Source organism: Lutra lutra, chromosome 7, assembly GCF_902655055.1.
Source record: "Lutra lutra chromosome 7, mLutLut1.2, whole genome shotgun sequence".
NCBI lineage: Eukaryota > Metazoa > Chordata > Mammalia > Carnivora > Mustelidae > Lutra > Lutra lutra.
The window spans coordinates 120,661,343-120,677,624 of record NC_062284.1 but is presented as its reverse complement, the minus strand read 5'-3'; the positions used below and the strand labels follow the sequence as shown (position 1 = coordinate 120,677,624).

General features: G+C 39.8%; 1 protein-coding gene across 2 annotated transcripts in view; it reads right to left on the bottom strand.

Annotated features, from left to right (window-relative positions):
* Positions 1-2,846: 2,846 nt before the first annotated feature.
* Positions 2,847-16,282, bottom strand: part of GALC (galactosylceramidase) — a 60,772-nt gene continuing 47,336 nt past the window's right edge. For both annotated transcript variants that reach the window (XM_047737633.1, XM_047737634.1), the window contains exons 13-17: positions 14,616-14,766; positions 12,435-12,615; positions 10,245-10,408; positions 8,804-8,880; positions 2,847-4,757 (exon numbers count right to left, since the gene is read on the bottom strand). In XM_047737633.1, the coding sequence (XP_047593589.1) occupies positions 4,611-4,757; positions 8,804-8,880; positions 10,245-10,408; positions 12,435-12,615; positions 14,616-14,766 (720 nt within the window). In that variant the 3' untranslated portion in view covers positions 2,847-4,610. The remainder of the gene's footprint in view (positions 4,758-8,803; positions 8,881-10,244; positions 10,409-12,434; positions 12,616-14,615; positions 14,767-16,282) is intronic.

Below are 16,282 nucleotides of genomic sequence, written 5' to 3'. Positions count from 1 at the left end.
CAGCAAAAAAAAAAAAAAGTTAGGAGCAATCAAGTTGCCATTGTTTGAGATATGGTATCCAGAAAAGGAGGAGGAACAGAAGGAGAAGGAGGGACAAAGACCAACACACATTCTGAAAAGAAGTAAAAAAACAGATTCAATGTAGTAAAATCTCATGACAGTTTTAGAGGAGAGTTGGACATAGTATTTAATCCCTTGGATTAAATTAAACCAAATAAGAACAAGCTGTTACTGAGCACTTAAAGAAAATGTTCAATTTTTGTTATCCTTTACTCTTTCCATAGAAGACAAATGCATTAAAAATAGCTCTTTTTTTCTTTTTTCTTTCCTTTTTTTTTTTTTAAAGGAGGCAACTTTAAAAAAAAAAAAAAAACCTGGGAAATCCTTAAGTATTTGGAAATTAAACACTTCTAATTAGCACAAAAGTCAAAAAATAAAAATAAAAAGGATATTAGAGAACATTTTCAAATGAATAAAAATGAGACATGTAACATATCAAAATATGTGAGATGCTACTTGGTGTTCTACACATTTCACAGTGTTAAATGTCTGTATTAAAAAAAAAAAATCACAACCCAATCATCTAAGCTTACATCTTAAGCTAGAAAATGAGCAAATTAAACCCAAAGTCAGTAGAAGAAAATAGAGGTACAAGCAGTAATGGATGAAACCAAAAAAACGAAGAAACAATAGGGGAAAAAATATAAGAAACCAAAAGCAGGTTCTCTGAAAGATAAATAAAACTGACAAAACTCTTACTAATAAAGATCAAAAGAAACAAAGAAAGCACAAGTTGGCCGTATTAGGGACATCTTACAGATAATAACAAGGAAATATTACAAACCAGTTTATGCCCATAAATTAGAGAATTTATGTGAAGTGGACAAATTCCTTGTAAGACACAAACAGCCAAAATTAACACAAAAAATGTAGAAATTGGAATAGTGCTGCTTCTGTTAGGGTTCCCCGGGCCCCAGGCCCGTTTTGACCTGCTCTGTGATATTGGAGCTGGGATCTGCAAACCTCTTTCTTTTGCCAGGCAGCATAGAGAGATTGCAGGGGCGCTGCAGGGAGAAGTGCTTACCATCCTTGTGCCAGGGTGCTCTTCCTCCCTGCTCCAGTGGTGTGTGGCCACTGGAGGCATTTGGTACACTCAATGATGCACCCCTCCCAGGAAGGCTGGGACAAGCAGCGGTATTTACAGGTCAACCAAGAAAAGCAACTGTATTTCAATGTATATGCAATAATTGAAAAAGGAAATAAAAAAAATATCATTTACAACAGCATCAAAAAACCATAAAATATTTAATGATAAATTTAAAATACATGCAAAACTTGGTCTCTACAGAAAACTACAGAAATGGCTAAAAGTATGGAAAGCCTAAACGTGTGGAAGGTGGAACATGTTCATGGATTGAAGGGTCGATAAAAGTAAGAAATCCATTCTCTCCAAATTGAACTGTAATTTTATTGTAACCCTAAATAATAATTCCCCAACCTCTTTGCAGAAATATATAAGGCGAGTCTATAATTTATATGCAAACTTTACATTTACCTATATTAGCAAAAAAAATTCTGAAGAACAAGTTGAGAGGATTTAAACTGAGTTTGACATTGACGATAAAGCTACAGAAATACAGTGTGGTATTTGCCTAAGGACAGACATATAAGTCAACAGAACAGAATACAGTGTTTACTTCTGGATGTATACATAGATAGTCAATTGATTTTTCACAAAGGATAGTCTCTTCAACAAATGATACTCAAAAAAAACTTGACTATCCATAAAGGGAAAGAAATGAAACTCAAATCTCACCTCCCAGCATATACAAAAAGTAATGCAAAACAGTTCACAGACCTGAATTTAAAAGCTAAAAATATAACACCTCTGGAAGAAAACAAAGAATAAGATCTTTGTGAATTTAGGATAGACAAAGATTTCTTAGGACACCAAAAAAACACCTACCCTAAAAGGAAAAAAAAAAAATTATAAACTGTACTTCCAAGTTAAAATTTTATATTCTTGAAAAGATATGGGCTAGGAGAAAACTATTTATAAAATATCTGATTTAAAATTTCATCTGGGTAAACCCAGGGGTCTCAGTCATTTAAGCCTCCAACTCCTGGTTTCGGTTCAGGTCATGGTCTCAGGGTCATGACATTGAACTCGGCATCAGGCTCCATGCTTAGCAGGGAGTATGCTTGGAATTCCCTACCTCTTCCTCCACCTCCCCTACTCATGCATTTTTTTTTCAAATAAATAAAACCTTTTAAAAAATTGCATCTGAAATATATAAAGAGCTCTTACAACTCAATGAGAGAAAACCCTATTTTTTAGCAAAAGATCTGAACAGACATTTCACAAAAGAAAATATATGAATGACTAAGTCCATGAAAAGATGCTCAACATCTCATGCACCTACTACACACCCACGCTCCTAAAATTAGAAAGAGTAACAACATGAAGCATTGAGGAGAATGTGGAGCAACCAGAACTCTCCAACACTGTTGATGGGAGTGTAAAATCATACAAGCATTTTGGAGAACAGTTTGACAGTTTCTTATAAAGCTATACATATATTTCCCTAAAGATACAGCAGTTTCACTCTGGTATTGATTAAGAAATGAAAATAGGGCACTTGGGTGGTGCAGTTGGTTAAGTGTCCAACTCAGGTTATATCTCGAGGTCATGAGATTGAGCTCCGAGGCAGGGTCTGTGCTCAGCGGGGAGTCTGCTTCATACTCTTTCTCTCAATCTCCCTCTGCTCCTCTGCCTGCTCTCTCTCTCTAAAATAAATACTTAAAAAAAAAAAAAAGGAAATGGTAACATATGTCCACATAAAGACTTGTACACAAATGTTTATAACAGGTTTATTTGTAATTCCAAAAAGTGAGGGAGGAGAATGACAAATTGTGGTTTAACCATACAATGGAATATTCTTTGAAATAAGGAGCAAACCATTGATATACATAGCAACATGGACAAATCTCAGAAGCATTATGCTGAATGAAAGAAACCATTCACAAAAAAGTACATAGTGTATATCACTTCTATAATGTTTTGGAACAAGGAAAACTTATCGGTATCAACAGAAATCTGATCGACAGTTGCCTGAGATGGGGGCAGGTGAGAGGATATTACTGCATAGGTGTACACGAGAACTTTCTAGGGTAATGGAAATATTCCATATTGGCTGGGGTGTTGGTTTTGGGGTGTATCCACTTGTCTAGGCTCACTGAGCTGTATACTTAAAATGGGGACACTTTATTGTATGTAAATTATACCACAATAAAGTTAACTTAAAAAAATATGTAGACCTGAAGTAGAAATCACTTAGAGTTGGTTTTAATTAAAACTTTTTCTCTATAATCTGATATATTCTAATATTTAGCTTCTTGTCTTTAACAGAAATATGAAACTTCATGTCAGTTTAGCCTATGTTAAACCATTACAAATTCTAAAATCATAGGATTAGTCCAATGAAGTTTTGAACTTTCACTTTAGAGAATTCTAGAATTTACTTTATTGACATGAACAATGGAGGTGTTTCTAGGAGGTTCATTAATGTTTAGATATAAATTATACTGCATGAGAAATTTGCTCCCCACACTTAAATATAAACACATTTGTACTTTCGTGAAATAAATGCATCTAATCTAATCACACAAATATTAGAGGATGATCCAATTCTATGAACTGGCAGAAGCTCAGTGTTCCCCTTCTTCCATGCACAGAGAGAAGTCATGAGCTGTGTTAGTCCGTGACGCGCGGCACACAAGAAGACAGGCTGCGAAAGGCACTATGAAATGACACACCAGAGAACTGCTACAGCTTCATCTGTAGACTCGCGAACAGCACTGGCCACGTGGGATTTTTGTCCTCCTTCCAGCCACTTGGGAAAATGTTCACAGAGAGCTTTACGGGTTACAAGACTAAAGGTTGGATTTAAAAGAATTAAAAACTGCGGACAGCCCAATTAATCTGCTCACATTGATTACTGCAGGACTAGCTTTAGAGGTAGTTTATTAGTGAGGCATTTTTCAAATGATCCACTCATCGTATCTATAATTCAAAAGCATCATCGTAAAAAGGAAAAGAAAAAAATACTCTTTAGAGTGTTAAGATTAACATGTTGAAGTAGTTTCCAAAAAGCAGCGCTTCCAGTGTTCTTCAGTTCCCTGTGGTGGGGTGTGACCTCTGGACGAGGCCATCTGCTCACTCAGACACACGGTCCGTCTCTGTGATGATCAAGTTACTGCCATCCACGCCATCCCTTGCTCATTCAATGAAGACAGCCACCTCAGCATCAATGCCAAGGCTTTGAGGTGTGAACCACCCAAACCATTCCTCACAACGGGACCGCTGCACGGCTTGAATTTTAGGGGACATAACAGGTCATGTTCAAGATTCATCCGTTTCCCCTGGGCACTAGTTCTAAAAATATCTTCCAGAAGATCAAGTAAACATGTATTTCTCTCCCCATTTACTCTCCACTATTGTTAGCCTCCAAGAGGCTCAATATTGATCCATCAAAAGAACTGGCTCTCGACCAAAACCAAAAACAAAAGAAAGAAAATCCAAAGAGTGGTTCTATGGTGCTCCATGAATATCAGCTTGAGGCTTCCACATGAAAGTTGTCAAACTGTGCAAATTCAAAGGAGTGAGTTCCAATGGCAGCCCAGCCGTTCTCTGGGAAATTCACAGGGATGTTCGTCCAGACATACTGGCCATTCAGCATGCCAGAGGAGAACCGGCCCTGGAGGAAAAACAAATGCACCCCTTGAAGACATATGCAAACGATTCTCTGAGGTCTGTTTCATAATGTGTACAGCCAATCTAGTCAGTGGAGCTAACATCCTTCTCACTTCACACCATGGCAAAACATAATTCCACAGTCTGAGCAAAAGTTGGAAACACAGGAAAAATTCTCTCAGAGGAAATTCTTATCTACGTATGTAAGAGTTTCCAAGGCACGAGGAAGACCTCAGGATTTCCTTGTACCTCACCAAGATGCTGTAAAACCTACAGAAACGTAAAACTTTCCATAGCATCATAAAATTTTGAACAAAAGCCCACTAAAATAAACAAATATTTGTAATTTACCAGTACTTGCATGCACACACGTTGTCCAACAGGCACCAGCTCTTTCGACACAGCTACTGAGCCAAACCATCCATCTAGTTAAGTCCTTTTGACTCCATGTACAGAATACCACTTCAAAGTCACATGAAGAGCCCACCCTTAGGTTAGAAAAATAGTAACCATCAGTTAAACTGATGATTGCAGTCAGGGAGATCAGGGGGTAAGAAGGGACATATCCATAGAAATGACTCACTGGTCCCTGACAGAGAAAGATAAAATAATTTCCTCAGACAGCTGCCATTCCTACAGAGCCAAGTGCCCGGCAGACAGCGGATAGTAAACATTAGCTCTTATTATTATTACAGCACATTTATGAGCATATAGTCACAGAATATCAATTGCAGCTAAACATGTAAAAGTAGCTAATTTCAAAGGGCGAAGAGCTAAATAAAGATCCAAAGCACTAGACCGAGGACCAAAATAAGATCTGTTTTTACGTCACAGAATTACAATGCGCTGGGCCTTCATTTTGTTCTTTCATCTTATGGAGAAAGATACGGAGACATGAGACTCTAAGTCAAAATCACAGGTTCACCAGCAGAGCTGGAACCCGAATCTTAGTTGTCCAACTCCACGTTCAGGAAACCCACATTCCTGCTGCCACACACGTGCACAGCTCTCCGCAGCCCTCAAAGTGGCCACCAGGGACTACTAACCCGGAGCCAACCCATGGTCATACAGCCCAGGTGCCCTGTACCCCCTCCCGCCCGCCGCTGGCCTCCAGGCTGCTCCTCACACCAGCCCAGTCATGAGCGGCCTCCTCTGCCCAGAACACTCTTCCCACCAGGCATGCCTCAACTCAAAGAGCACCAACTCTAAGAGTCCTTCCCTAGTCTCTAGACCTGGAGAATCCTAACAGGGGAGCCACCTTATCTCATTGTCCCGTTTTGTTTTTGTTTTTTTTTTTTTTTTCTTCACAAATTAACTGACTGATTGATTTGTTTGATTTTCTTACTGTTTTAGAGCAAGAGGCAGCCATTCTGGCCCACAGGCCAGCCACCTATTATCAATAAAACATTATTGGAATCACAGTCACATGCATTCCTTTACCTACTGTCCGTGGCTGCTTTCTCACAATACAAGCAAAGTTGAGCAAAGCTGCACAGACCAGATGGCTCACAAAGCCTAAAATATTTACTATCTGGCCCTTTACAGAAAGACTTTGCCAACGCGTGTCCTAGAAGAATACAGGCTCTAGAGAGCAGGAACCTTGTGTGTCTTATTCACTGCTGCATCCCTAGCACCTAGGAAAGTACACATAAAAGGTGCCTAATAGACATGTATTAAAGGAAAGGAGAAAAAACATCTAACCCTAAGACAACCTACAGAAGCTATCCTCCTTTTACAGATACGGAAACAGAAGCTCAAAAAGGTGAATAACTTGCAGGGAGTCAGCAGGTGTCAGCAAGGAAGTCTGCACACAGATCTGCCTGGTCCAAACATGCCTGCTGCTAACAACACTCACTTAAGGGCCGCCTGGGTGGCTCCGTGGGTTAAGCATCTGCCTTCGGCTCAGGTCGTGATCTCAGGGTCCTGGGATCGAGCCCCACATCGGGCTCCCTGCTCAGTGTAATCTGCTTCTCCATGTCCCTCTGCCTCTCCCCTCTGCTCATTCTCTCTCTCTCTCTCAAATAAGTAATAAAAATAAATAAATAAATAAATAAATAAAGGATGCTCACTTCATTCCCTAAGGGAGGAGGGACAGAAATGAAGATGTGTGCTGTTTTATACAAGGTGGTCAGGAAAGAACCTGAAGGGAACAAGGGAGTAAACTATGTAATCCAAGATTTTGGAAAGTCAACACACTTTAAAGTGTGACACTGGATAATAAAAGACAAACCAATATAAAGAACAAAGTTCAGAAATAACCTATCCACATGTGATGATTTGTTACATCAAAAAGGCGGCCTTTAAATCATAGGCATAAGGACAGTCTATGTAATGAATGAGGATGGCCATGCATTTGTTATGAAAATAAATTAGATTGGGCTCATCCCCTTTATGATTACAAGTAAATTCCAGATGTATTAAAGCCTTCAACATGGCGGGGGGAGGTGCCTGGGTGGCTCAGTCAGTTAAGCATCCGACTCTTGATTTCAGCTCAGGTCATGATCTCGGCTGGGATCAAGCTCCATGTGGGGCTCCTTGCTCAGCAGGAGTCTGCTTGGGAGTCTCTCTTTCCCTCTGCCTCTGCCCCTTCCCCCCTGAAATAAAGAAAATGTTAAAAAAAAAAAAAAAGACTTCAACATAAAAAAATCCTAAACTTTGTTTATTTTATAAAAAAAAAATGTTCCTCACCTCGAGAAAGGTCGAGGTCTTCTTAAATAAAACATAAAATCCATGAAAAAAAGTGAAATATTTGGCAGAATCAAAATTTAAACCTTCTATTCATGAAACATACCATGGGGCAAAAAATACACACAACAGGACAGAAGAAAATTATCTGTAACATACATAACAGACAACAGGTCATCACTCAGAATATATAATAAATTCATATGAATACATCAGAAAAAGAAAACACAGTAAGAAAATGAGGAAAGAATGCAAACGGGGAACTTCAGAGAAGAGAGAAAAATACAAATAGCCAATACACATAATAAGGGGTAAAGTTCCCTAATTATCATGGAAATATATATCATATCAATTAGCTTGAAAAATAATCCTTAAAAATAGGTAATATCAAATATTATTATAACTGCTATAAAACTAGATACAGCTTGGCTAGCAATAGGGCAATACCTGTCAAAATTCAAAACACAATTACATTTCTAAATGTCTGCCTAATCAAACAGCAGTACACACGGCCCCGGAGGCAGCTAGCAGACCTGCCCCTCCACATGCACATCAAGCCAGCCCAGACGCCTCCGTTCCACGAGAGGGAAGAACTAGGAACAAAGCTGTGCCCATTGAGGGTGGCAGAGTTCAACACACAATGCTGTTCCCAAACCAGGTGCTCAAAACGTATTGTTACCACCTGAAAAACGTGTAGTCATTTTGGGTGGTTGGCTAAGAGACACGAACAACCTGAAAATAGTATCTGATTTCCATAATTTAGCTGCTGTTCTAACCTAAACCAACTTAGGGCAGAACCCTATTGCCAGAGAGCAGCCCTGTGTGACACAGAAGTTTCCACACAGTGTCCCTTAGACGCACGTCCAGCAATAACTCATGATCACCCAGGGATGTGGACAAATATGTTTAGATGCCGTGATCCTACAATTAATCTGGTATCTTCTTTGACAAGGGTCTTCATGGAAACCAACTTCTAAAAAATTGTACTTATCGCTGAAAACCAAATTATTCTCAACTACCAAAAATAAATTTATAGGCTCCAATTTATAATCTTGGTTCAGCCAACTTGGAAAAAAAATTGATTATTGACTATCTACCAATTATCCCTGAGTTTAAAAAACAGAACCAAAATTCTAAAAAACTGTAGAGCGATAAATTCAACAGCTGGTGGTTCTCCTGCGGGCTTACCCTGATACACACTATCACCCTAGGGTCTGCTGGTTTGTTGGCATCCTGGCAAATTCTCTGCCTGTTTCCATTACTACATTTATCACAGTTTTCCCCTCTTACCTGATAAAAGAAAATGCCAGAAAGGCACAAGAAAAGAATATTTTACCTCCAGGCATGCTGGTCAGCATTACTTACGTTAATAATTAGCGTGAGTGTATACCATTTTTTTGCTGTAACGTCAACATGTCCTAAAGCATATATGATCCATCCAGCTGCAACACAGAAAGATTATCCTGATATATTTTTAAAATCAAAAGCACAGAATCACAGAGCTCAGTTAGGGTACTTAGGCAGCATTTATATGTAACAAAGTAAGCCTTAATAAAGATCTACATTTCCAGATCTACCACTGATTTAAAACAAAACATCCTTCCTTCAGGCATGCAATCCACAAGCATGTCCTGGGATCCTCCTCTGGGCCACATATTCTATGTGAGTTCACAGGAGAACCAGTGAACTAAACTCACAAATCAACCACAGTATAATGTGTCAGCTTCTACAGTTCAGGCACAGATTTATACTCAACCGGACTGGATAAAAATAAGGAGCAGTGGTCAAAGGTCACCACAAGATTTGCAGCTGGCCTAACTGGTTACGTGAGAATAGCATGAACTAAGAATTAGAAAACAATGAGTTAATTTGGGGATAGGTTATCCTTGAATGCCTGAGAGAAACCAGAATAAGATGTTGAGTGGGCAGCTTAAAACACAAGAACAGTGGGGAATAAAGACCTGGATGTAAATTGCTGGTTCCAGCTCTGCTACGAGCTCATTTTGAGACTTCGGGCAAATCAATTAACCTCTCTGGTTTGGACTGGACAGTCAGCAAGGAATGCTCCAGATGGGTCATGCTATGATTCTGCAGTCCTACTCTACTGTCCTTATAACCCACTCTTTCTTTTTTACTTGTGGAGCCCTTTCCACCTTAGGAAGAGGCAAAGAGTGGCATAGGAGAGGTTTTTCACAAATGCAGGGGAAGTCAAGAGGCAAGCAATCAGGAAGACACAGCACCAATACGGTCTTTTTCAACAGAGTGGGTGTACCAACACCAAAGTGAATTAGAATTCAACACGGACATATTTTAAGCACCTATCCTGGATAAAATACTATTCTACATAAGACAAGGGCTGTTCAAGATGAATGTAAAAAAGTCAAGCTGTTTTCAAATTATTCAATAATTTGGGAAACAGGATTTCTCCATTTTAAGCAGACCAACCCCTTCTCCTTGTATTTCTGTAAGCACACCAGCACACTCTTGTAGTCTTGCTTTTTATTTATGGGGTTTCCCAGTCATTCTCTCCCTACTACATCCACCTCACCCCAGTCTATGCGAATCCTACCCTGACAGCCTCACTCAGCTCTACCTGAAAAAGCTCGGCACTGTTTTCTTTTACACTGCTGCCTCTCTAATTAACTCTCCAATTTTGAATCATTTGGTTTTTGCTTCCATGTGCTGAATCTCTTCCCAGTTAGACGCCCAAGGCCCTTGAGGTAAAGCTCTCTCATTACACAGAAAGTGACAAGCTCACCGTGGCGTATGTCATAGTGAGTCATGTGCTACAGAAGAAGTCACTTACCTAGATCACCTGTAACTCTGTAGGTTCCATTTGCAAAAATCCAGAAGAAAACTCCTCTGGCGCCTCTAATCAAGATACCACCTTTGTTTACTCTTCCGGCAATGAACACGCCTCCCTTCTCAGGAGTCTCTATGTAAACATCACACATTACAGTCAGATTGGACCTGCAGAATGAAACCGTTAGTTAGCGCTCTTAATTATGCCTCTCCGAATGCTGCACAAACGTGTCCCTTCACAGCCACATGCTGCCAGACTTCTAATTGAGGTGAGTATGTGATTTGCTTAGTCTGTGTGTGTAGCAGAGATGGGCTTCAAGAATCTTGATTCCTGAAAAAAAAAATCTCATTGATGACAGTTTTAAGTTTTATGTGGCTGAAGTTAAGTCATTTCATTGCCTCTTTTAATGTAACTGGAAAAATAGTACTTATTGTTTTTAAGTCTCTTAACACATCTCTTATCTCTCTATAATAAAACAACTTCTCATCCTAAGAATGTAACATTAGAAGAAGGCTACCTCGAATCCAGGAGGAAATATTGGGAAACAGCACATAATAAATAGGAAGAGCCTGAATCTGAAAGGGTCTCGGAAGTCAGGCCCAGACGTGTAGATCTGCCTGGGCTGCTGGCGAGAGTCACTGCATATTCCTGAGCAGAGGGCTGCACGACGAAAGCAGGGCTAAGAAGGATGAAAACAGTCCCTTCTCGAAGAGCGTCACTGCCCTTTCCTCATTCTTTCTCGTTCAAACTATGTCACTCTCTCCCTCCCTGCCTGCTTCCCTCTCTTCCCACCTCCTTACCCACTGCAGCGGTAAAGATGATCACTGCTATTTAAATACTGCAAAATATTCAAAGTTATGAAGATGTTTGGTTACTCTCTGGATGGTGCTCTATCCCATTTCTACGACAGTTGAAGAGCCTTGGTTTTTCTAGAGTCCCTGCCAGATGGAAGTCTGGGTTCGGGGAGAGCCACTCTTCTGTAGCACTCACAAGCAAGGAGGAGAACAGTTGTTGCAGAAAGTTAAAGGTTTTCTATGGTGGCTGGCTTCCAAACTGGCAATCAAAATAATGGGACCATCCCTTAGACAAGTAAACCCAGCTACCTGTTTCATAATAAGACCACGGGTAGCAAATGAAAAAAATCACACACCTCACTAGCACGTTCAGAAAATTGAGATACAGTGTCTACTACAGAGATGTGGGATAAATGGCATTTTTGTTGTATAAAAAGACAGGCCTTGCAGGGTTATCCTAAGTTAGGCAAGCATTCTTCATTGTACCCCAATAACTCTGGGTTCTAGAAACCAGGTAACTAAAAATTTCTCAAGACTTACAGCAGAGCTTGGAACTAGAATTGGGATTTCTAATAGGGAGTAAGGCAATAGAGAAGGGATAAGGACTTTCGACAGCATGCCACAGATAAGTCAAGGCTCTTCTCAGATTTATCATCCCTGCCTAGTCCAATTTCCAAGTAATAGATACGGCTGGTTGGTGACTTGGCATTAACAGCTACTATCACAAAACCTGGAATGTGTGAATTTTGTTTCACAGAATTATACTAGTTAAAAGAAAAGGTAGAAAAGAAACACCTAAAACAGGTATAAATCAGTACATTAGAATCCCACAAATGACTTTAATAATGAAGGTGAAGTTTTGGTTTGGTCATTACGTTTGAAGTGTAGAATAAATATAAATTGTGACTTTAACAAATGCCTAAAGAGAAGAGTTGAACTCACCCACCAGGTAAAAGCTGATTTGCTTTTCACTATTGCCATCTACCGTAAGCCGGTGAACAGATTTTCCACAAAGGCTAAAACAGTGTAAGTCTACAATGATCCAGCAGGTGGCAACACCAGATCAACAAATCAACTCCCCAGCAAAACCAAAAATACACAAAATCACTAAATCTGTTTATAAATATTAAATTACAAGTGGATCCAAAAGTCCTTAGTTTTTACATTAAAAGCAATCTATTCCTGCAACAATCACTATTAAACTGGCAAATATGAGGGAAGGACACTGAGGCGGCATAACCACATGCTGGCTTATGGCCTTGATATTCAACAATTACCACACACCCATTAGGTTCTTGTACAAGGAAGACCACTGAACAGTCTTTGCTTCAGAATGTACCTGACAACATTACAAGGTTATTTCGGCTAGATCTACATTAAGGACACCAATTTTATATACCATTTGTAATCTCCTATAATACTGATGGTGTTGTACGCATCAGCAGCCCAAGTAATGGGCCGCTGATTGAGAACTTGGCGTAGTGTGAAGCGATGCTCCCCAGGGTCTTCGATGTTCGTAAAGTATTCAAAGACGCCAGTCTGATCAGCGAAATTTGGAGCTTCACTAAAAAATGGGTAATCTGTTCAGAACACAATTAAATTCTCTGGTTAGTATAAAATCTTTATAGAATCTCTCTTCTCTGATATTTTATGGCACATTTTTTAAACACTTTTGAGAAGTCCTAAATAAGTAAATGATACTTATAACAAGCGGAAGTTTAGGGGTTAAGTTAATAAAGTACATCATCATTATTATTCAATACCAATACGATCAGTTTGATAGACAGACTTTACATATTTAATCCATGCAACTGCATAAGAGGAAACATCATAAGTTTTAGAGAAAGGCAGACCCAAGATTTAAATTCTTGCTCAGTCTGTCCCGCTGGCTAACTTGTTTAACTGCCCTGTGTCTCAAGCAACCCCCTCTCTACGTGGGCATGCGGATAAGAGAATTAAATGAAAGAAAGCACGTCAAGCGTGTACATAAAGCAGCACCTAGCAAGGGCTCAATAAGAGCTAGTTTTGTTATTTCTAGTGTCTGCCAAACAAGGTTCTAAGTCTCTGGTCACAGTCATCAGCTGGCAGAAGATTAGGAAAGGCTCACTATGTCAACCATAGAATTTAAATATTACAAATTTTCTTTTCTATTTCTAAAATGGAGCAGAAGCAGTTGGGCCTCAGCCATCTTTCAATCTTTTTTTTTTTTTTGGTTTAATTAAATTACACTCTTACAATGACAAAGGCTAGAGAAGAGCAAATTTAGTCATAATCTTACAGCTAATTTCACACTTCATACTTTTCTAAATGTTTTCCTATTCATCATTTGAGAAATGAAACACATAAAGGAGCGCTACAGACTGACTTATAGTTTTTTAGTTTATTTTGCAGTCAATAAAGCATTACATTTTAGATTTGAAGGTTTAGAATTGCTTTTCGGTTTTCAGGTCATAGAATAAGTAATTCTGGTGTTGGGGGAACTTCTCTCTTATTCATGAGGCCGTATCCCACCCAGACTCCTTTACTGAAGACAAGAGGAGTTACTTTGGCCACGACACAAGTGAGCAACAGACTACAAAGACATTTCTGGTGGCCTATTCACGCATTCATCTAAGAGGCCACTTCAGAGAACTGGCAGGAAACGAAGCACAGAGCCTCCGAGGGTCCCTGTTGTCTCTGTTCTGCAAATAACTGAGAGGACTCCAATACACAGTCCAAGGGGCCTCGTACTGCAATTAACCCACATATCTCTTCCTGGGAAAGGCTGCTGAGACCTACGGCCGTGACTGTGACCAGGAGGGGGTAGCAGGAAGTCTCCAACCAGCAATGCTGCAAAGAGCAGCCCTACAGACAGGAAGTTCAAGATGCTCTCTCAATGGCAGTCCCCTTCCCTGCTTCTCTCCTACAGCTATGGATTTTAGGAGCAAAGAAGAGAGCGACCTGACCCTGTCTGTGAGATCCAGAAGCTGTACATCTCCTGGTCACCAAGTTCTGTCACTTACTGAGTGATCTAGGACTATACCCACAATGACTGTGCCTTCCAACTTTTCAAGCAGTTTTCTTAACGTTACCTAAAATCAAAAGCTTTTCTAATAGCTTTAGGACAGATCTTCCTAGAAAACCAGGAGGGTGTAAGCATAAAATTCCCAGGTAGATAATAAGGTGAAGCACCCACGGGGAGCCAAACTGCCCTCAGCTTTCAGTCCACTAGCCCTGCGGAAAGTGAAGGACCTTGACCTCCACACTCATTGAGGAAACCAGGAATGGCTTTCATGAGATGTGAGTAACAGGGCATTGGCAGGGTCACAAACCTTAAGCTTCCCCAAAACCAAATTAGGATTATAGCTTTCATTCTCACAATGACCTCTCCATTTTTTTCTGGCATTGAAAAATACAGGGCTTGCAAGCTGAGTCACCTTGAGGTAACACAGAAACAAGGTCTCAGTTACTGCAAGGACACTGAGAGCTACATTTTACAGGAATTCTATCACACAGCCGTCTGACAGGTAGAAATCTACCCACTAGTGCTAAAAAGAGAAACCACGTTAAGTTTTAGTAAAAACAAACAAACAAAACTTACCAACATCGAAATCATCTTTATAAATCCGTGGGAAGGGCCTGGACTTTGGAGGCAGTGGGTAGCTGCCCTTGGTCCCCGTGGTGAGAGTGGTGAGCGTGAAGAGCTCGTCCTCCTGCAGCTCCAGGGTGAAAGTGCCGCCACTGTCGAGAAGCTGGAAAATGAAAATGCGGAGGTCAAGGCCAGGTGCTTTTGGCTCATCTCATTTGGGCAAAATCAACTTTTTGAAAAGTCAACTTAAAGAAAAGCCAGACTCACTTCTGCTAAAACTTCATAACCACTCAGGAAGGCCACATCCAAAATCAAGGCCTTGGGATATTTTTCTTTAAGTTATTTAGAAGAGCTTATAAAATTATACTTTGTAGATAGGATTTTAAAAGAATTTCTCTCGAAAGCGACATTAAAGATGTGGAGGAAAAAAAAAAAACAAAACAAAAGAATTTCCCTCCATGGAGGAAGAAAGACTAGATGACACCAAAATTTCTATTTGTCTATTCTTTGCTATTACACTGTAAGCTCCTCAGAACCCGTGTATATTCAATACACATAAATAAGAGATCTGCTTATTTACTTTTTAGGACTTTACTAAGGGAGAAAAATCCAAAAAAAAAAAAAAAAAAAGAAACAACCTTCACTGATGACTCAGCTGTTAATCACAGAAAACCTTTAATTATTAAGAAAAAAAGGTCCTACTTTTGACATGTTCAATATACATTTCAATTAGCAAGTTAGGTTTATGTCACATTTATGCTTTTGGCAGCTTAATCTTTTTAAGCCACTTCGTCACAAAATGAGGGGGTTTGAAAATACACACCTCCTAGGGTTGCTGCAGGATTTAACAACAAACTGTTTACAAACCGCTTCACTCAGTGCATCACCTTCCCCAGAGAAACACTCCCTACATGGAGGTGTTCTGTGCTGCATGTGGACCTCTGAAGACACCAGAATGCTTTGCATAATTAACGTAGGCATTACATGTATGCCCATTTCAGGAAATATGAGGTTTTTTTTTTCTCTACTTGACTTCAAAGGGCTTATACCATATCTTTGCTTTAATAATAACTTATTGGTCAGATCCATGAAATACCTAACACCACATTCTGGCTCAGGTAATAACCCAAATGATATTATTTTTCCTGCGGGGAAAATTGATTTTAATATGCTATATCTAGCAATTTGTTGTGCAAAAAGCAAACTGCTCTTTTTTTAGAATTTAATGCAGAAATGGTGTTCAATCATTGATAGTGACTAGTTGATTCAGAAAACATTAATAATTTCCAGGAAAAGTAGATTTGTGTCAATTAGGTGAAGTAATGTGTTCACTTGGACCAATTCACATTCTTTGAAATGATTCCTGAGGAACTACCATGTGCTAATAAGTATGATGGTAGGGACCCAGAATAAAAAGCTAAATAAAGCAGGGCCCCAGTCCTCAAGGGGCCCAGTGTAGTGGCGAAAGTGCTTAACTAGGTAAGCACCTGCTCCTATGGTGCTATGCTGGTGGCTGTGAGCTAGGACTGGTGGGGAAAGCCTTAGCGGAAGCAGCACCTGAGCTGAGTCTTGAAGGACAACAAAGACATGAGGAGAAGGCATTCTAGGAGGAGGAAGAAGCAAGTACAATGCCACAGAGGAGAGTGAAGTGGCACGCCACGCTCTGAAAAGGGCAAGAA